The sequence below is a fragment of the Notolabrus celidotus genome, chromosome 9, assembly GCF_009762535.1.
Source record: "Notolabrus celidotus isolate fNotCel1 chromosome 9, fNotCel1.pri, whole genome shotgun sequence".
Classification (NCBI taxonomy): Eukaryota; Metazoa; Chordata; class Actinopteri; order Labriformes; family Labridae; genus Notolabrus; species Notolabrus celidotus.
This window is the reverse complement of record NC_048280.1, coordinates 5394513-5416882: the sequence shown is the minus strand read 5'-3', so window position 1 is coordinate 5416882 and position 22370 is coordinate 5394513. Positions and strand designations below refer to the sequence as shown.

Sequence of the window (22370 nt, the reverse complement as noted above, 5' to 3'; positions counted from 1 at the left end):
AAATTATACTTCTGAGAGTATTTGTTTTGCAGAGTACTTTTTACTCCTACTTAAAAAAAATAATAAATAATAATATAATAATAATAATAATAAAAACAACTCCTTCTGAAGCTCAACAGTCACATCAGAGAGATGCTTCAGGGCTGAGTTGATGGCCTTTTTAAACACTTCCAAGTTGTTTTAGCACTTTCAAGTTATGTTTTTAAGTAAGCTGTACTGAAAATAAGTTAAAGGTTAAAAAAGAAAGTTTGGACGGCATAGATATATTTTTTATTGTAATGTTGGAGTATTGATGTTCTGGAGTTCTGATGACATCTCAGACACAGTTTGAAGTTTCAGCTTGTTTTAAAAAATGAAAGCAGGTACATTAGTTTGAGCACAGTGCAGCTTCTCTTTCTTTAATGTTTGAAAGTAAACCATGCCTAACAGCTTTCATTTTGGCATTTTCCTATTTATGTCACTTTATTAAAGGCAGTGTGCACTTCACATTGTTATTAGCATTTCCAATACAGTACAATTTTATATATGATACTACTCACAAGTTACTCACTACTTGAGTAGTCTTTTTTTTTAGGTACTTATTTACTCTTACTCAAGTACTTATTTCTACGAGTACTCTTACTTCTACTTGAGTAACATCATTGTAAAGTAACAGTACTTTTACTTGAGTACTGTTTCGGTTTACTCTACCCACCTCTGATGAAGCCTAATGGCTGCAGAGATGAATGATTTTCTGTATCTCTCAGTCCTGTAGCACAGAGAGATGAGCCGTCCAGTGCTGCTGTTTCTCTGGTCCACAAAGAAGTTGTGAAGTGGATGATCTGATGTGTTTATTTATTTAAAATTATTATTATAATTTATTGTTATTATTAGTAGTAGTAGTAGTAGTATTGGTATTAGTATCATTATTATTATTATTATTTTATTTTTGACTATCTGTTTGGGTCCTTTTCTTCTTATTTTCTTCTTTAGGTGCATATGACCCTGCCCTCTTTTGTTTCTACCCTATGTACACTGCCATTCTGTGTGGGGGGTGGGTGGGGTTGGGTGAGCTGGTGGTTGGGGTAAATGAAATGGCTTAACCATCACTTGTGCTATGTTTTGAAATGTCAGAGCCACTGTAAAAAAAAAAAACAATAAACAATTGATCTAAAAAAAGAAGTGTCCTTAGAAATACAGACTTCATCTAATGCCTGTTGTGAAGTCCTCCACCATACAGCAATGTATTTACATTTGAGTAAAGCATAAAAAAACACAAATTCAAATTTTTGAAGTTCAAAATTCAAGTTTTTATTTAGGAATCAGTCAAATTTGATTCATTTCATATCATTTATAACTTATTAGTAAGCAGATATACAAATAAATATAATATATTTGTTGATGTTACACATATAGATAAATAAATAGATTAAAGCATTAGCAGTGTGTTATGTAATACAGAACAATAAATACAAAGGGTGCTCAACAGAAAGCACAACAATGCCACCTTGTGGTAAATCTTGACTATGTCAATACATTAAGCATTTCACTTTCTGTACTCAGTACATACAGTAGAAAGAGATTCTCATGAGACACTTGCATTTAAAAAAAATCAAAAGCATTGTCTCATTGGCTGATTCTGTAAAACATTAGAGCAGGATATGTTTAACACTCTGTTTAACGCCCATGTTCTGTTCTTACGAGGGTCATACTTGACCAACAGACACAGATCACTCTGGGTGCCAGTTTCTAACTCTGACGCTGAATTTTGAAGGTTTTGTGGCGTTGGGCGCTCTCCAGGCACATTTCCACCGGCTTGTTGTTTTCTCTTGCTGTGCTGATGTAATAGTTATTGTAGGGGACAGACACCAGGGTGCTGATGTCCAGCCCGCTGTCCTGTTTGTAGAAGAGAAACCGCACCATGTCGCTCTCTGAGCTGATTCTCAGCAGACTGTCTTTATCCTCGATCTCCTGAGGGGGGCAAAGAAGGATGTCAGAGGGTTTGGATTTTTCCCTATTTGCTCAAATTCAAAGTAAATTCATCAATAATATGTAATCCTAATCTGTTTTTATACTGCTATCTGTGTATTTATGCTGCTACAATGTGATATTGTCACTTGGCTTTGTGTTCTCCCCTCACTCATATATATACTAAACATTCAATATATACACATTCTGGAGGTTCACTCTTATTAATTATTTTTAGTCTTTATGTAGAGTGTCCTTTTTTTCAGAGAGTTTTTAATATTGTTAGTGTTGGAGATAAGTTAACTCTTTCATAATGTTTAAACAAAATCAAGTAAGATTTTTACCTCCAGATGCAAGGTGGCCTCCTCTCCCTCCTTGTGGCAGGACAGGAACAGATTAGTGTCCTTGATGCCCAGAGCCACAGTCCTGGCCTCAGTGCTGGGTGCAGGGTGCACGTAGGTCGACATGTTCAGGTGAACTGTAGCAAAAAACAGAGAATATTAGTACATCTCAATGAAATCTGCAGCACTAAATCCACCATAACCTACAGAAGGATTTCAAATCGTGTAACTTGACTGTGACTTAAAGTTACCTTTACGGTTCTCTGCGCCTCCCTGCAGCATCACTGCATGCAGCTCCATGCTGTTTCGGACCAGAACTAAGCTCCTCTGCTCGTTGTCGGTCACGCTACACTGGTGCACGCCCGTCCTGCTGAACTGATGTGGTGGAACGACGTTGCGCTCAAACACAACTTTCTCTGAAGGGCAGAAAGAGGAACGCTTGATTAGTTTCATTGGGAGACAGCAGGAATTTAAAAAGTATGATGGACCTGGTCTCTTCATGCACAGTCAAGCTTAAGAGGCTGAAATGTGAGCGCCTCGCTGGGTCAATCATTGGTTTATAGACACCTTTAAACAAACTATAAACACAGACTAAGAGAACATAAACTCTGAGCGGGCCAGGAGCAAGAAAAGTGTTGGTGTGTGTGTGTGTAAAGGGGCTTCTGTGTTACTGTTTGTTGGGTTGGTTTCCAGCCACATAAAGGTCAACACTGAACAAAAGCATGTAAACAGTTTATCCTCTTTCAGTGACCAACATCTGATGCTACAGGTGAAGGACTTATTTAGGAGTAACTTCTTTAATATCAAGATTCAATGAGCTTTCCTGGAGTGTTAAATGTTGATTTTCAGCATAGCCTTTAAAAGAGGTTAAGCTTACTTCCCATGCTAACTTAGAAACACTTAAAGAAATGATGTATGCACTGCAGTTCTGGAATAAAGTCTTGTGTCTGATTACCTTCCACAATGCTCTCCATCATCATGCTGAGAAGGTTCTCATCTCTGAACTCGGTGCTCAGCAGCGACTCTTCGGCACCACTCTTCAGCCTCTCTATGGCAATAATGAGGTTGACCACGTCCTTCATTTTAAGAGGATGATGGGCGAGCTCCAAGTCCACCCCTTTGGGCATCTTGGTGATCCACTTCTGGGTTACGGTGCATTGCATCTTGGAGTCCATTTTTTGTTTGTTTCTGAATCAAGAGAGTTCTGCAAGAAGACAAAAGTGTGTCTTTCACTGTATCCAACAAAGACATGGGAATAAATCTGTTTTTTTTGTAGGTAGCAGTGTTTTACAAAAAAGAGTTTCATCCTTTCCACTTAATAAATGTGGAAGATAAAAGTCATGTAAAACTTTAAAAAGCCTGTTTAAGCTGAGTACTGGTAATCAATCTTTATTTATGTAGCACCAAATCACAACAAACATTATCTGAAGTTGCTTTTAGAAACAGAGCGGGTCGACTCTTCTATTATTAACAAAGTCCCAACATCAAGACAGGATAAGATCCAGTCCCATCTTACAGACAGGACTCAGTCTGATCTTAATCCACCATGAGCAGAGCACTTTGCAGCATTTAGCAAGTTACAGTGGCAAGGACAAACTTCCTTTAACAGGCAGAAACCTCCAGCAGGACCAGACTCATGTTAGACACACATCTGCTGAGCCCGACTGTAATAGCTTCTTCTTACAGCTGCCGCCTAACACAAGTGACAGCCATCTAAAATAACTGTGGGGAGGTAATCACTCCTATCTCTTGAAACTCCTCAAAGGAGCATTTAAATGTGATAAATTATCTGTTGTAAATATTAGAGTTCATCTCTTTAAGCTGCTGCAGTCATTTATAACTCCCCACTGTATTCACACCTGATGGTAAGCCGCTAATAAAGGCAGTAACATTAATAACACAGAGATCTGACAGCAGAAAAATCCAGCAGTTAAGAGTCACCGAAAACAAATGCTGTGACCAGATCCCAAAGATGCTCTTTTTGAAATCTGCTCCAGTTTGAGGCAGAGACAGTAAAAGAAAGTGTATTTACCTGATAAGATGAGAAGATCAGCAGTTGTGTATTTGTGTTCAAGATCTCGGCAGTTGTTCTGTCAGTGTTGTTCTGCCAACCTGTGCTGACCTGCAGTATTTATACTCCTCACACACTGAGAGGGAATTCCCCCCCTGCAAACAGGAAGTGAGACCGCCTGGGATCGCCTGTAAACTGCTGCGGTGATGAAATATTGTACAACCCACCCTTCAGCCACACACACAGCTGAGGAATACACACTCTGATTCAGGTGTAGGCTGATAACAGTGTGATGTCATGAAGTAGGGATTAGATTTGGTGTTTAGTCTAATTCTTTTCACGCCTTCATCATAAATAAAATGTCTTTGGATGAGATCTTTATATGAACACAAAGACTCATAACTGGACTCTGTATGAAAGTTTGATTATTATGTGCTAACCTGCCAGTGCATACTGATAATAATGATGGCAATTACAAAGATGTAGTAGTATTATTAGTAATCATAACAACAGGAGGGAGAAGAAGATGATGGTAAAGGGAAAAAAAGCAATGAAGATGGAGAAAATGATGAAGAAGAGATTATAAATTAGAAGAGAAACAGGAGATCAGAGAGAAGATGAAAAAAGGAAGTTAGTAAGAGGAAAATAATGTGATTCATAATTCGCCATAAAAGTTTAAAACCACAAAAACATTGGACATCAAGCATCTGTCATGATTATCTGAAACCGTTTAGACCAGGGGCATCAAACTCATGTCAGTTCAGGAGCCACATACATCCCAAGTTGATCTGAAGTGGGCCGGACCAGTAAAATAATAACATAATAACCCTATCAATAATGACAACTCGTACTTTTTGCACTAAAACAAAGTGGAAAATTTAAAGTACATTCTGAAAATGTTCACATTCAATTAACTATCTTTCTACAAAAACAGCTGTTGTATTTTTTGCCATGATGAGTCTCATAGTGGGCTGAATATTTTACTCTTTAAGCGTTCCCGAGGCGTTCCCAGACCAGGCGGGAAATATAATCCCTACACCGCGTTCTGGGTCTACCCCGGGGCCTTCTCCCAGTTGGACGTGCCCGGAACACCTCTAAAGGGAGGCGTCCGGGAGGCATCCTTATCAGATGCCCGAACCACCTCAGCTGACTCCTTTCGATGCGGAGGAGCAGCGGCTCTACTCCGAGCTCCCTCCGGATGTCCGAGCTCCTGACCCTATAGGCCGAGCCCAGACACCCTTCGCAGAAAACTCATTTCAGCCGCTTGTATCCGCAAAAGAACAGATAGATTATAATAATGAACAAGGTAAAGTTGATTATTTTGGACCCCTCAGCTCCAGCATGAACAATTTGCTTGCTGGACAATGTTGTAGGCAGGGGTGTAGTGCTAGTGTTAGTACTTAGTGGATCATCTTATAGTGCTTTAAAAAGCCTTAATGATCTCAACCAGATTATGCAAACAGCAAGTCATCTATTTTCTCACTTTGAGAAAAAAAGTGCTGTTCAGGTGCGCTCCGTCAGCACTATGATTTTATGCGACCCCCAGAGGACAAATTTGAAATAGTAATTACTTTTTTGAAAAATTGCAGCTAATGTCTTCTCTTTAATTTTTTCACTTTACAAAGTTATTCCACGGGCCGGATTGGAACCTCTGGCGGGCCGGTTTTGGCCCACGGGCCGCATGTTTGACACCCCTGGTTTAGACAAACACGGTAATTTCCTCTTAGTAAACTTTTCTAATTCTGCAGCTGCAGAAATGTGAATTAATGACATTGGCGCATTTTATTTTTAAAGCTTTCGCTGGCATGAAGCTGCAGGAACATCTCTGATAGTAATCAAAGTATGAAATGATGAAATATTAGGACATAATGAGCACTACAACTTTAAATATGCTCCTGCCTTTCTGTTCATTTGAACTCTGGTAGCGTCAGAGTAGAAGATTTAAACAAATGATTGTTAACTTAAAGCTACAACGATGTCAAGAACAAGAGCAGTTTTTGTACAGAGCACATTTCATGACAGGTGAGCTCATTTTGTGTTTTCGTCATGTGTCTTCACTGTTTGAAACAGACTTTTAAATTGATGTGATTATTATCGGAAAACAATAATTAACGATCTCTTCCATGATCGTGAATGGTAGTACGATATATACCGTAATAAAATCAATAAACATGCAAATAGTGGGAATCTACGGAAGGGGATTAGGTCCACTGGAAAAAAAAATTAAGGTCAATTTTTTTTTAAATATTATCATTCTGAGAAAAAAAAGTCAGAATTCTGACTTTTTTCTCAGAATTCTGACTCTCAGAATAATAATAATTAAAAAAAATGTGACATTCATTTTTTTTTAAATTTCTCTGGTGTCCCGAATCCTCTTCCATATAAATCAGACAATCCTCACGGTGATAAAACCGTCCATATCTTAAATTTGTAAATTTGTATATTATCTTTATTTATCTATTTTTCTTTTTACTTATTCTATTTTACTTATTGAAACTTATTCTTGATTGTACTCATGTCTGGGTTGCTGCAGCAACCAAATTTTCCCCCACGGATCAATAAAGTAATATCTTATTTTATCTTATCTTATCTTATCTTATCTTAAAACACCGAAAGGCTTTGAGAAAATCAAGTCAAATGAAGAGAGAGAGAGAGGGAGAGAGAGAGAGAGAGAGAGAGAGAGACCTGTGAGGAGAGAAGAAGAAGAAGAGGAAGAAGTGTGCAGAATTTCAAGAAAAACAGAGAAGCATCAGTCAGGTAAAGGCCATAGACTGTATAAAATATGGACGTAGTATCCGTGACGTCACCCATCTGTTCCTGAGAGCTGTTTTGAAGCAAATCGACGGCGGCAGCCATATTGGAAATGCGGAACTCAACTAGGCAGAGTGTGACGTAGTGTGAGTCTCTTAGCCAATGGCTGTGTGTTCCCGACCGGGAGTCACGTCAGTCATGTCCTTATTTGGGCAAAACTCATAATCTTAATATCTTCTTAACCGTCACGTTAGAAAAAAAATCACCCCCCGTACAGTGTGTGCCTATAGAGAGATTAGCGTTGTAGGGCCAAGCCGTTTTTTGAACCAGGCTGTAAACATGTTTATTACTGCTGCAAAGATCGTCTTTTTCCCATTCATATCTATGTGGTTTCCGGTGTTTCTGCAGCCAGCCTCAAGCGGATTTTCGATGTATTGCAGTTTATATCACTTCCGCATTGGCTTCATCGTTTGAGACCAGAGTTTGCCGCTTGGTAAAGGCTGATTTATACTTCTGCGTCGCCCTTACGCAGCAGGGGCTGACGCGGACATGAGCCCCACATACTTGTGCGTCGATGTGTCCGTGTCGCGCAGCAATTCTCCGCCGAAACGCCTGAGGGCAGTGCGGTCTCTCTGATAGCCGACCGCCTGCTTCCGGTCCCGCTACGATCTCTGTTTACTTTTCCACATCGATTCAGAGCGTGTTCTGTTAATCTACAGCTGATACATGTTGCTGTTTATCATGCAGACATGATTACATGAAGAATAGAGAGGAGGAGATGAAATACACGGCCGATGTGCGGCCGATGTCCGGGATCCCGGAAGGGTTGTAAATGCGGGAAAGACAAAGCCGTCGAGCGGACCAATCACAGAGCTTGCGGTCCGCGTCGGCTCTACGCGTAGTTACATTTTGGAGGAGGTGCACGTCAGCTACGTGCGTAGGCCTCTGCGTAGGTACGGGAGCTACGCGGACCTACGGCGTAGGCTACGCCGTCGATTCGACGCAGAAGTATAAATCAGCCTTTAAGGCTGATTTAAGACCCCTTTTCTATGACTTCCATTCACTTTGCAGAGTGGAGCAGAGTAAAGAGAGAAATAAACAAAATAACAAGTTCACATTAAAGCTCCTGTGAGGAGTTTTTAGCTAGTCATGGAACGTGCTAGTATTTAAACTGATGCCTCTTAATGACCTTAAAAAGCAAACAAGCCTATCAACAAGAAGAGAGATTATCTGTATGTAGTTATTATTAATGCTGGAAACCACTGATAGGGGGTAGGTGTCAGACAAAGTAATGACACAGCCTTTTTCATATGCTTCATGATAAAAATTCTCCATTAGTGATTTATTTTTCCCTTAAAGGGGAGCAGAGTGAGACTTCCTGTCAACAAACACAGACTACACAGATACAGGACTAAACCTTCATGTACCAAACGTTCCTCACAGGAGCTTTAAAGTCAATACGTCCACAATTCAAAAATCTACAATCAAGCCACACCAGATTTAAACATTTTATGATTATATGTGATATTGTAATGTAATGTGAAGGAGGCGTCCTCGGCACCTTGAGCGAGCCACAACTCAAACTTTTTAAAGACCACCAGATAACAATATTACCTGAAAACCTTACTGAAAACGCATTCCGACAATTTACAGCTTGCCAAAAGTTCATGAGCCTCTCACAACCTACGAAATGTAGAATTTTCTATTTCCCAATATCCCTCTCACGTCATTGGCCAGACCCTTATGAAGCTTTGTGCTTCTCATATTATGAAAAATTCCACCCACCGCCCCAGACCTGCATGTAATTTACTGTTGCATAACAGCGGATATAGATCACATTTCTTAACTTCCCTGTAGAGCCGTGATGTAGGAGGAAGTGGATCCGCCTGATCCTGCAACTGGATTTATGCCATACCGACTAGCAATTACCAAACAACTGATAGATTATATATCTATGAGATAAATGACTGAATAACTATCCTTTAGATGCATTTGAATATGCATTTTATTGCATTCTGCTTGAAAATGCAAGAAAACGTGAAATAATGTGAAAGCAAACATCTTCTAAAGAATCAGGGTTTTCCTCCGACCACTAAATGTGATCATCGGCTGCAGCCTGGTCAGCAGATAAGGATTAGTGGAAAAATTTGATTTGTCTGGAGCTGAGGTGTGTAAGTGTGTGTTTGTGTTCTTCTATTATAATACCCAGGGTGTGTAAAAACCACACTAACATGTTGTTACTCTTCCCATGTATGAATCACTCATCTCTGATTGCAGCAGAGTGATGTCATTATAGCCAGATTTGGGAAGTTTCTCTCAGTGTCAAAGCAACACTTTCACATCCCATCCACAGATTTTTTATTGAAGAAGTGGGCAAAAGTACAAATGATGCAATTGTTTTGCTACATCTTTTGCTACAATTTCCAAATACATAAAGTTGTGTTATCTTTGCAAGAATGTAGAATACAACGATAAACTCAGCATTGTGTACTTTTTGTTTGCTTTGCAGAGATTTAAATAATTCAAGAAATAAGGAAACTGTCCTCATTTGTTGTATTGGACTAATGAGAGCTGAAAAAGTGAAGTTGTAGTCAATGAAACCAAAACAATACGCTAAGGATACTGAAAGGCTTCCAAAGAAAGAGGGGAACAATAGAGTTAGGTCATTTATCTCTGACTGTATTCATATTACATCAATCTTCGTGGCAAAACCTCAAACATCTCAGTGAATTTTACTCATTACTGGTGAAGAACCAAAAATAGGGACTGAGGTGACTATAATGAGTAAGAAATGGTGCAACCAATTTTTACTAATAAGGTTCTGAAGGAAAAAAAGTAACACCTATTTCAAGAAACTTATCAAGAAAAAATGATATATATATATTATTATTATTTTGTGTTTTTTTGGGACAGCTTGAGAGACCAGAAATGTGGAGATAAGATCCACTCCCTTTTATAGAGAAGACTCAGTCTGATCTCATCTTAATCCACCATGAGCTTTGCAGCATTTAGCAAGTTACAGTGGCAAGGACAAACTTTAAACCTCCAGCAGGACCAGACTCATGTTAGACACACATCTGCTGAGACTGTGTTGGAGAGAGGGATAGAGCGAGATGAAGAGAGGGAGATGGTAGTGATGATACAGGTAGTTGTAGTAGTTGTAGCAGCTGGAGTCTGGCACATCCACAGCAGCAGGCCGTCTATGGCAGAGATCCAGATGAACCTACGAGACAAGGGCGCTCAGGGACTCCAGAAAGGTCTATGGTGAGTAACTTAAATGGGAAAGAGAGAGTTAAGGGATGTGACAGGCAGACAGAGGAGAGAGAGGGAAAGACAGTCAATTCCCTGGCAATCTAAGCCTATAGCAGCATAACTAACTATAAGCTTTATCAAAAAGGAAAGTTTGAAGCCTACTCTCAAAAGTAGAGAGGGTGTCTGCCTCCCAGACCCTGACTGGTAGATGATTCCAAAGGAGAGGCGCCTGATAACTGAAGGCTTCAACCCCCATACTATTTTTAGAGACTTTAGGTACGAAGAGCAGGCCTGCATGCTGGGAGCAGGCCTGCATGCTGGGAGCATAGCACTCTAGAGGGGTAATATGGCACTATGAGCTCTTGTAGGTCAGAAGAAGGATTTTGAATTGTTTTGTAGATGTTATGGGGAGTCAGTTTAGAGAAGCTAACACTGAAGATGTGCTCTCTTTTCCTTTAGTTTATGTGGATGTTTTATTTGGAGAAGCATCCCAGAGGAAAATGTTACTCCTCAAGGCTTTCTCTTCTAAGCCTCTGGAGACCAAATTGAGATTCTCACTTCAGACTTATTCAAGTTTCAAATTGTTCATATTTGTTCTCATTAGTTTCTCCTAAAATTCACTAGGAGAAATAGTTGAGACCATGACATGAGTCTTATTTGAGACTTAAATGAGAGATCTCATTAATGGCTAATTTTCTTCTCTTTTTTTAAATATGTTTTTTGGCCTTTTTGCCTTTATTTGACAGGACAGCTGAAGAGAGACAGGAAATGTGGGGAGTAGTGAGCAGTGATAGACATGCAGGAAATGGTCGACCGGCCGGGAACCGAATCGGCGACCCCTGCAACAAGGATTGTAGCCTCTGTATGTGAGCCGCTCAGACCACTAAGCCACCAGCGCTTCTGCCAATCAATCTCTTGAATTGTAATAATCTGGCTAAATCTGGTCAGCCCTTTTGCGGCCCATATTTTAAATAAATGGTCTGTCATACCTGGTATGAAATCTCCATCTTTTGCAATTTCTCTCAAATCCACTAAATCTTTGTGAAGTTGTTTTGTTCTCAAACAGACTTGTAAAGGAATGACCATAGTGTGAAGTCAAAGAAGAGATCATTTCACATCTAAATAGCTGATCTTGCAAGTGGTTCAAATGTTTTAATGAGAATTGTAAGTTTGTGGACAATTACATTGAAATCTTAATTTTGCAGGGCACTATAAATGTTCATGAAAAGATGAGCTCAGGCTCTTTCTTTGCTCCATCTGAGCTCAACTTGAGACACAAAAACTGAGTCTGACAAAAACAAATGGATGAGGTTAGATTGAGAGAGCTCCCTGATTTCTCCACCTGAGCTCAAAAGGAGTCACAACACTTGAGAAATACCTGAGAATCATTTCAGATTTTGATGAGATCTCCTTTTGAGCTGAAAGGGAGACTAAGCTGAGACTTTTTGAAACTTTTTTTCTGAAGGCAAGAATGAGAAACAGGAGACATAAACTGTAGTCTCATTTTGCTTTCAAACAGATCTCATTGTTGTCTGGGAGACAGAAATGAAACACTTTTGAGATCTCCTCTTTGTTTCTCAGGCCTGATATAAATTTCAGTTTGTAAGTGAGCTGAGCAGAGATTGGAGGGCGGTGGTTAAATCCTCATCTGAACCCCCTGAGGGAGTTGTGTTGAAAGTAATTTGATACAATAAGAACAATGTGATGAGAGATGTCTAATAAATACACCCTGAGATAAAACTCTCTTCTTTCTCCGTCTTATAACGGCAAGTTTCTACATCAAACTCGCCCCACTTTCACAGACAAAAGAAGTTTCATCCTTCGAGGTGTGATTAAAATGATTTTGTTCTCTAACCCACATATCCCTGTTTAACTTCCGACTCAACCTGTTTCGCAAACAAAACTCCCATTGATGTCAGAAGGCGGGAGCCGCAGCTCTGGGATTTCTCAAGTATGAAATTCCTTAGTTTCAAAAACTATTGAACTCTCTCCTTCCTCCACACCCAACACGCTTACAAACCTGCTTCATGACCTACAGACAACAATAACAGGATGTTTCATCATCATTGTGGGTCATTCGTTTTTACTGAATACACGACTCTATACAATAAATCTTATCTGGTGTTACCGGTTAGCAGGTGAGTCAGTGCTTCCTATAATTTAACATGCCTACAAGGAAAGAGGAATGAAAAAACATTACACCTTGTATTATATAATCACCCACTGAGGCAGTATTTGGCTTCACATCTCATAGTGGGTGGAGATGGATTGTTTCAACATGCTTACATTTTTCAACCAGATAGTTGATATTAACAGTTTATGTGTGCACAAGTATTGGTAATATTGGTAAAACCATTGATGTAGGAACTCCAGCTACTGGAAGTTTGTGTGAATTGGCCTCAGACACACAAACACACATTTAGTTGCCAGTCTGCGTAGGGATCTACATGGATAGCCATTGCTGATAGCCTACCTACCTTAGTATTTAATACAAACACTACTATTACTACTATTATTTGTCTCATCACTGTCATCTCTCTCTCTCTGCATCTCCTCTATCCCTCTTTCAACCCCAACTCAGTCTCAGCAGATGTGTGTCTAACATGAGTCTGGTCCTGCTGGAGGTTTCTGCCTGTTAAAGGAAGTTTGTCCTTGCCACTGTAACTTGCTAAATGCTGCAAAGTGCTCTGCTCATGGTGGATTAAGATGAGATCAGACTGAGACTTATCCTGTCTTTGTTAATAATAGAACATAGAGTACAGTCTAGACCTGCTCTGTTTGGAAAGAGTCTTGAGGTAACATTTGTTGTGATTTGGCGCAAGTTGGAAAAGTGAAAATCAAGGTATGTCTCGACTTCAACGGCAGCTCTGGCACTGGGACCCTGGCATGTCTTTCACAACTTTGCTGTCCTTCCAAAACTGAAGCCTGGTTTATACTTAAGCGTTGCAATGATGTCGTAGCCCACACTGTGTAGGTCAACGTAGCCCTGTTACAATGCAGAAGCCTACACACGTATCCTGTTGTGCACCACCTCCAAAATGTAACAACGCATTGAAATTAAGTAGACTGCAACCGACCACATCGGCCACTACAGCGTAGAGTTAAAGCAGACGTATAAACCCAGTTTTATCATTAAAGCCAGAGTGTGACTGACTTGAAAAGACGCTATCTTGCAGTCTACCATGGTTTCAGGTGAGAGTTGACTTGTAGAGAAATCCATCTCGTAGTTTTTGTGCACCGTCTTGGAACGCTGTCCGGAATTGCCCTTCCCAGCACGACAAGTAAGACAACACGATTTTCTAGGATGCATTTGAAGTGCATCCATCAGGACAAAGCGGCACCTCTGACCTTAAAATATGAAGCAAGTGTGGAAGTGTGGAATATGTGGAAGTGCCAACAACTGCAGTTCATGGAGCGTCCACTAGAGGCTGGCTGCAGAAACACAGGAAACCACGATCTTTGCAGCAGAAATACACGTTTACAGCCTGGTTCAAAAACAGTCTAGATATGAAAAGCTAAATTCTATATTGGCACACACTGTACGGGGATTCATTGTTTTTGTAATTTGTTATATATGAAGTTATTAAACTTACGAGTTTTGCCCAAATAAGGGCATGGCTAGCTTGATTAACAGGCAGGCACCCTGTAGCTGTTAGCGAAAAGGCTCAAGGCCCGCCTCTTTACTTCAAACTAGTTTGGACGAAGTTTGGTTCAGCATTTCCACTATGGCACCCGCTGACGATTGGCTTCAAAGCAGACCTTCAGGAACAGATTGGTGACGTCAAGGATACTACGTCCATTTATTATACAGTCTACGGTCAGGAGACGATTTTAAGAGAGTGCAGGCGGGGAAATGAGGATAGATTTAACAATAAAGAATGAAAAGACATCAACTTTGTTTCCTAGACTTCTTGCGATGGACTTGGAATCAGTCCTGGTTGAGCACCTCTGCTTTGAAGTATATCAATCTGACGTTTAATCAATGACTGCTAACTTCACTTGATATCTACTAGAATAGAGTGTTAGCTCTAACTTTATTGAATTGGTTTTTCAAAGGAGTAAAAATGTTGTTTTGAAGCACGACTTAGACTTTCACCAAAGATCATGAAACAGAGAGAGCTCTCAGAACAAACCAGTACAGTCACAAAGGTCCATAGAGAAATATATCTCAGGTTTATTAATAACTTCTTCATCTTCAAAACTCATTAAGACAGAAATTATAAAACAGTATTTACACCTTGTTTCTCTGTTGATATTTTTAACTTAAAGCATGCCAGAGAGAATGAAGGACGATCACTTTAATCCCCCAAAACACAACATCGATCGCCCCATTCGCTCCGATCCCAAATCAAAGTCAATAACAAATACAAAAAGATCTTTGTTTCCCACAATTACTGACAGTGTTCTGAGGTACAAAAAACATGAACACACTTGATTCACAGGCATTCATACACACATACACAAACACACACACACACACACACAATGAACCCAAACCCAAAACAAATGAAAACAAATGAGGGGTACTGGGGTCGGCCAACATGTACACAGGCACATGCATAAACAACACCAACAAAAGCATGTGAATGATAATCTCAGCCATTAAAACAAACAAAAACAGTCATTTGAAATGAGTGTGTGTGTGTGTGTGTTTGTTAGATATATTTCAGGAATGAAAATAATCCAGTACAGTCGTTTAAAGACATTGAAGGCAACACAACAGAGAGTCAGCGAGTTCCTGTAACTTTACGGAGAAGTGGAAAAAAAAGCTGTGTCATGTTTAGGAGGTTTGATTGAGAAATCTTGGTCAGTAGAGGTATTACTACAGAAGTACTGAGCTAGCAACTTTGGCAAATTTGTGGCTTTTTCGGGAAAATACTGCTGTCTCTGTTAAAGTGCCTGTATTTCTAACGACAGAAGAATTTCATGACTCAATTTCAAGGAATTCTCATTTTAAAAAACTATAAATAGATGATCTCTTTGAAGCAGAAGTGCTGTTTGAAGAGGACAACCCGTTGGTTGTGTTAAGTATATATATATGTTTATATAGTACAATCTGGGTGGTGCATAAATTCTTTGAAGAAGTTATTTTCATTTAAATTAACTCACTTCTCCTTGAAAAATCATCCTGAAAAATATCAAAAGTGTTCTTAAAGATGTGAAAAAAATCCACTCCTCAAAGGGATCAGATCACTTTAACAACTTAATATTAAAATAATTATAAATTCATGTTTTATCCTCCTAAAATCTTTGAACCTCAGTTTTGTGACCTCAACCCAAACCCAAACCAAAGAAGGATTTGACAGAGTGAATTCATGAGCTCACAGATGTCCACTGTGCAGAAGAAATCAATGTTTCACAGACAGCACCAGATACCATGATGGAGTAAAGTTAATGATGTGTTGCCAAACTTGACTCTTTAGTGATATATAATGTAATAATAAAATGACTTTCTACTACTGTGAAAGGATTAAACTGAATGAACGTTAGCTTCTGGTGCTGGCTAGCTAGCTTAGCAGTTGTTTTTACATCCAAACTAGCTTTAGCAATTTAGTCTTAGGTTAGCTCAGGTGGAGCTGTTATCATGCCAATCGTCATGAGAGTTAACTCTGACAGAATATATTCTAACAGGTTGATTTAGTGTACGGTGTAGTAGCATGGTTGAGTTGTAGGTCAACAGAGGTACTGTTCGTCAAACTCAGCCTAAATTAGTTTATGAGCCAAAGATAAGGACCAAGATAAGGATTCCTGATTATCTTTTTACAACTCTGAAAAAGTCAGAACTTAAATCTCAGTAATCTGAGAAAATAAAATAGACTTCTGGGATTAAAGTTACAATTCTCACATAATCTTCTGTTTATGTTTTCTGACTTTCATCTCAGGATTCTAAATTCAATCTCAGAATTCTGAATTTAATCTCAGGGTACTGACTTTGATATTAGAATTTTAAATTTAATCTCAGAATTCCGACTTTAATGTTAGATTTTTTATTTAATCTCAGAATTATAAAGTTAATCTCAGAATTCTGAATTTCATCTCATAATTCTGAATTTATGCTGAGTTGATCAGAGGATGGAAACTTAATCTCTGAACTATAAAATCAGAATTCTGAATTTAATGTCAGAATTCTGAATTTAATGACAGAATTCTGAATTTCATCTCATAATTCTGAATTTATGCTGAGTTGATCACAGGATGGAAACTTAATCTCTGAACTATACAATCAGAATTCTGAATTTAATCTCAAAATTCTGAATTTAATGTCAGAATTCTGAATTTAATGTCAGAATTCTGAATTTAATGACAGAATTCTGAATTTCATCTCATAATTCTGAATTTATGCTGAATTGATCACAGGATGGAAACTTAATCTCTGAACTATAAAATCAGAATTCTGAATTTAATCTCAGAATTCTGAATTTATTCTCATAATTCTTACTTTAATATCAGAATTTTAATTTTAATCTAAGAATTCTAATTTCAATCTCAGAATTGTAATCTCAGAATTCATACTTCAATCCTAGAATTCTGACTTTGATCTCAAAATTCTAATCTCAGAATTTTAACTCAAATCTCAGAATTTAATCCAAGAATTGTGACTTTAATCTCAGCATTTCAACTTTAATAAGAATTCTAACTTAAATCTCAGAATTATAAATATAATCTCAGAATTTTGAATTGAATCTCAGAATTCTGAATATTATCTCAGAAATCTGACTGTAATCTATACAATTCTAAATTTAATCTCAGAATTCTGACTTTCCTGGAATCCTGGAATTCCAACTTTAACCTCAGAATTTTGAATTTAATCTAAGATTTCTAATCACAGAATTCTCACACTACACTGTTTAACATTCAGTGGCCTTTATCCTGTAATGAACCCTTCACTTATAAACAAATTTAGGCTGAGATTGAATTTTGAATTTTTGGTTTAACACAATAAAATATAACTCGACCACTGACACGACCTTACTCCACTCTGCTGTGAATCTACAATCTGAAGTGTTAATCTCAGGAAAGCAGCAACATGGAAGAAAAAAAAAAATCCAGATTAACAAACTCAAAAAGATTCACCTTTAATAATTTATGTCTCTTAAAATGAAGTGTTATGGTACATTGCTTCCCTGTATCTGTGCCATGTCATTTCCCAGAATCCCTTCCTGCAACATTTACAGGGCCGATAGGAACTCCTTGTGATTGTGTCAGATTCATGGTAAAAAGCAGGCCAGATTCCTCACACAGCTCTTCATGTGGCTGAGCTGTGTTTTGGTGTCTGTAGTTAATGTTAGCACGGTAATCAGACTGTGCAATAGGTGTCCCATAAAAAGCAGCTGTGTCTCTTTGGTTTTTAAAACAAAGCCTCCTTTATAATTAATTAAAACGTATATCATGAAGAAGCACAAAAAAGCCGAAACACCACCAGAAATCAAACAAAGAAAAATCAGTCACAAGTTTCAAAACTTATGAGTTTAAGGATTGATTTTCCTCGTAGGAGTCCCCAGACGTTACAGTAAAATATAACTGGAGTGTGTGCATTTCTATGTAAAACAAACCATTCTGAAAAATCTGAAACTTGTACAAAATTGTTTCCCGTTAAATTGGCTGACACCTGGGTTGAACGGTGCGTTTGGCTGCAGAAACACAAACACAAAACAAAGTCAGCTGTTCAGTTTGACAGAGCGGCCCCAACCAAAAGAAACCCAAACGTAACCACTGAATGCAAAAGATCATCGAACGAGGAAAATCTCACAATGAGGCAAAATAAAAATCACATTTCTCCCCTCGTATTGGCGACATTGACAAAGATATGTACACACACACACACACACACACTCACACACACGTCGAACTCAATAAATAAAAGTCTCAGATTTTCTTGTGTTTTCTATTCAGAATGTGATCTAGCTAGCTTCCCTCTTTTGGTTTATGTTCCCGCCAACTTTCATGGCGGCCATTTTGGTCACAAGCAACACACACACACACACACGCACACACACACAGACACACACACACCCTCTCTTATAAAGTCAGTAAACACCTACAACCTTTGTGAGACTCCCTCTTACAGGATTGATCTGAAACAGTTCATCACGCCTCCTCAGAGGAAAGAAAAGAGTTCACAGAGAGAACAGGGTCGGCCACAGTTAACGTACCCTACACATTTCATTTGACACATTCATAATGATCATATTGATTGTCTTAATCACGATACAGACACGCTGTCTATCGCTGCTCAATCTATAACAGCTCTGGGATAAAGGCTCTGGGCTAATCAGGAAACAAGAAGGAAAAATAGCTATATATGTTTTTATAAATCCACCCCCGAACCCGTCCCACCCTTCCCCCGCCTGAAAAAGCGTCAGTAGGAGTCTCTGGTGTGTCCGTCTGTGTCCGTCTCGCACAGAATCCATCAATAAATATCTCGTTATAGATTTCTAAAGGAACATATATTACTTTGTTTGAACTCCGCGGACATGCTCAGGTCGTCTTTGTCTTCTAGCTGTATGGATGTTGAGGAGGGGTTTGCAGGCTGCTACACATGCGGCACACAGGTTGAGGGATGAGGGATGAGGGATGAGGGGCGGGTCTCCCTGAGTCTCTGATTAGGGACAAGAAATGGGGAGCAACACACACACACACACACACACACGTTTAAAAACACACACACACAGAGGAGGAAACTCACTAACCGCAGAAATCATTGACCGGCGCGAAGGAAAGGAGGAGCTACACGGTCCAGACAAGCAGGTCCTTCAGGTGTTTGTTGACAGTTAATACAACAAAGCACGTGCAGACACACACACACACACACACACACACACTCCTTTCTATCAGAGATGAGTGTGTGTTTGTTCATGATGGGAAACAAACACTTTGGTATGTTAAATTCTTGCATATTTACACAATATGCATGCACATGGCTTATCTCTGTATGCTTTGCCATTTGTGCAAAAGCATATTTCTGCATCCCCCTCACCCACACACACACACAGACACACACACACTCCTCCCCTCCTCAGCATACATTCAGGCGTAGTAGTGCATGCGTGCAAACGTAGCAGAAACGTGTCTGAAGGCGGGGTCAGATGCTGTTCTCCAGCTGGCTGTGGTGGTTCGCTGTGTGCGGAGAGTTCTGCTCGTTGAGGAGGAGAAGCGTCGTCTCGTCCGGCCCGTTCTCCATGGGAGTGGAGTCGGCCCCCAGGTCTGTGATGGGGATGTTGGTGGTGGTGGGGGTGGTGGCAGGGGGAGTGGTCGGCTCCAGGCGGACCATGTTGTGGCCGCTCTCCGGGGACTGAGGCGTGCTGTCCAGACGAGACGCCATCAGGCCGTTCTGGTACTGAGACCGTGTGATCTGAAGAGGGCAGATTAAGAGGGTTACTTCAGACTCTAAAACACAAAAGCTAACATCTGATATAAAAGAGTTTAAAGGGAAACTCATGCTGTTATTGGTTCTTTATTCCACCAGAGGAAATTTAAAGAAATAATTCAACATTATTGTAATATTTATTATTATTACTCTTCCTTAAATTTTCATTACTACAAGTAAAGTTAGTATTACTGACATTGATCCGTTGCTTAGCGCCGCTCGAGTGGCTGCTTCTTGCAGCAGCTCTCTCTTGGTTGTTCTTTTTTCATATCTGTTTAGTTCTCTTTGTATTTGGAGCCTGTCATGACTTTTAATGACTCATTTGTTGGCCATGGTCACCAAACTGACTACGTTTGCAGTGGTGTTTTTACTATTTTTGTTCCTGTGTGTGTCTGGAGATCCTGTGTGTAACCATGGTCGCATTGTTTACATACGAGATCAGCTGTTAGCAGCCTGTTGCATGTTGATACTAAACAATGCTAGGTCTGATGTTCCCTGCGAGCTGAGGAGAAGGAGGCAAGGATGATCCATCGTTATGTAAGATCTATCTACGATAAGGTGGAAGCTAACCCAGCACCAGAGGGAATACTGGCAGAGTAGCATCATGCTAACAGAGCTAACACCAGACATGAACGCCACATTGGAAGGATTTCACCTGCTGTGGGCGGACAGGATACAGGAGAGCAAGACTGAACTAACTGGTGAAGAAGGCCAGCTCAGTCCTGGACCCTGTGGAGGTGGTGGCTGACAGGAGAATTATGGCCAAGCTGTCGTCTCTGAACAAATTTTTTTTCTATATATATTCTTGTCAAAATTCTTGTTCTGTACACCTTCTTGTTTGCTGCTGCAACTCCATGAATTTCCCCGTTGTGGGACGAATAAAGGAGTATCTTATCTTATCTTATTATTGGCCATAAGTCTGTGTTATCTGTTGTTGTTAGGGATGCTCTGTTTGTTCGTCCATCCAATCAGCAGATTGCTCGTCACCACGAGTCTGGTCTGGTTCGAGGTTTCTACCTTATTAAATGAGGTTATCCCTCGCCAGTGACGCCAAATGTTGCCTAATGCTTACTCATGATGGATTCTCAATAATGAATAATCACCAAATAGATTCCAGTGACGATCAAACAGTGTTTTGGCTGGAAATGCAGATCCCTACCCTGCAGAAAAACTGGTCCATGCATTTATCTTTAGCAGACTAGACTACTGTAACGGGGTCTTTACAGGACTCCCTAAAAAGTCCATCAGACGGCTGCAGCTCATACAGAATGCTGCTGCTCGAGTCCTAACAAGGACCAACAAAGTAGACCACATCACTCCAGTTCTTAGATCCCTTCACTGGCTTCCTGTCTGTCAGAGAATAGACTTTAAAATCCTGAATGGTTTAGGCCCAAAATACATTGCTGATCTGCTGCTACTTTATGAACCATCTGGACCTCTGAGGTCATCAGGTACTGGTCTGCTGAAGCAGCGTTTAGTCATTATGCACCACATATCTGGAACACACTCCCTGAAAGCTGCAGGTCTGCTCCAACTCTCACCTCTTTTAAATCAAAGATTAAGACTTTTTTATTTCCCACTGCCTTCCTATGTTAGCTCATTTTAACTCACTTTAAATTAAAATTTTAATGTCATTTTTAATATATTTCTAATTTTCCTTTTCTTTTCTGTTTAATTATATTTGTCATTTTAATTGTGTTCTTTTATGCATGTCTGAATGTCTCCAATGCTTTTAATGTTTTAATGTAAAGCACATTGAGTTGCCCTCGTGTATGAAATGTGCTATACAAATAAAGCTGCCTTGCCTTGCCTTGCCTTGCCTTGCCTTGCCTTGCCTTGCCTTGCCTTGCCTTGCCTTGCCTTGCCTTGCCTTGCCTTGCCTTGCCTTGCCTTGCCTTGCCTTGCCTTGCCTTGCCTTGCCTTGCCTTGCAGGGCTCCGACATGCAGACAGCAGAGAGAGAAAGGAAGCTGCAACTAACCCAGTAAAACTCATCGTAGTTACTCTTAATCACATTTATCTTATTATGATCCAACATTTACTTGTTATTTGGTGAAAAGGCCTCTCAAATGTACTCACTGTTAATTTTAAGCCCAGCGTTATTGTATTGTTTCAATCTAATATATATTTTTTGTATACATTTCTTATTTTGCTCAATTTGAAATCTGAGCTGGCCCACAAGCCTGAACTGTTTCTGCTGCACTTTGAACAGTGTGTAAAAATAGTTTCAGTTCCTGGTGAAGGAAAATACATTTTTTGTTGTTGTTGAGTTTATTTCCCTTACTCAGGGCTCTCAAGTCTCACGCATTGGGCATGAGACACATACATTTTAACCTGTTCACACGCAACACTTTGTTTTTCTCACGCATAATCATTACAAAGACAACGGCCACCAAGTTGCGCCGCATTTCCTTCAGAGTGAGTTTTCCACGCACCAGCTAATCAAAAAGAAAGAGAGGAATATAGCTACCCAACAGCCAATCAAAAAATAGCATCACTGTATCCGGGTAAAACACAACAACGTTAGGTTCCCAAAAAAAAGGATGTGCAATGCAGACTGACCGCCGATTAGAAGACGTCTGTATTATCATTAATACCATCATTTTTATTTTTATTTTATTCTTAATTATTTTATGTTATTTCATTTTATTCTATTTTTCTGGTATTTATCTGATTTTATTTTACTGATTTTATGGTCATTAC

General features: G+C 39.5%; 2 protein-coding genes across 2 annotated transcripts in view; both read right to left on the bottom strand.

Moving 5' to 3' along the window:
* Window positions 1-1355: 1355 nt before the first annotated feature.
* LOC117819028 (interleukin-1 beta-like) lies at window positions 1356-4818 on the bottom strand. Its single transcript, XM_034692225.1, has 5 exons — window positions 4321-4818; window positions 3244-3492; window positions 2540-2704; window positions 2292-2425; window positions 1356-1950 (listed from the first exon to the last, which is right to left on the bottom strand). The coding sequence occupies exons 2-5, from the start codon at window positions 3461-3463 to the stop codon at window positions 1729-1731; spliced, it is 741 nt and encodes a 246-aa protein (XP_034548116.1). The 5' UTR covers window positions 3464-3492; window positions 4321-4818; the 3' UTR covers window positions 1356-1728.
* A 9636-nt stretch (window positions 4819-14454) lies between these two features.
* LOC117818936 (metal transporter CNNM4) overlaps window positions 14455-22370 on the bottom strand; it is an 83183-nt gene continuing 75267 nt past the window's right edge. The window contains exon 7 of the mRNA XM_034692079.1: window positions 14455-19654. Coding sequence (XP_034547970.1) covers window positions 19385-19654 — 270 coding nt within the window. The 3' untranslated portion in view covers window positions 14455-19384. The remainder of the gene's footprint in view (window positions 19655-22370) is intronic.

Bases quoted from the DNA above. Each gene is read 5' to 3' on its own strand.
- LOC117819028 (XM_034692225.1), bottom strand. From the start codon at position 3,463: ATGGACTCCAAGATGCAATGCACCGTAACCCAGAAGTGGATCACCAAG. The intron at 2,426-2,539 runs GTAACTTTAAGT...TTTTTGCTACAG, and splicing joins AGGCGCAGAGAACCGTAAAG to TTCACCTGAACATGTCGACC. The intron at 1,951-2,291 runs GTAAAAATCTTA...TGCCCCCCTCAG, and splicing joins AGGCCACCTTGCATCTGGAG to GAGATCGAGGATAAAGACAG.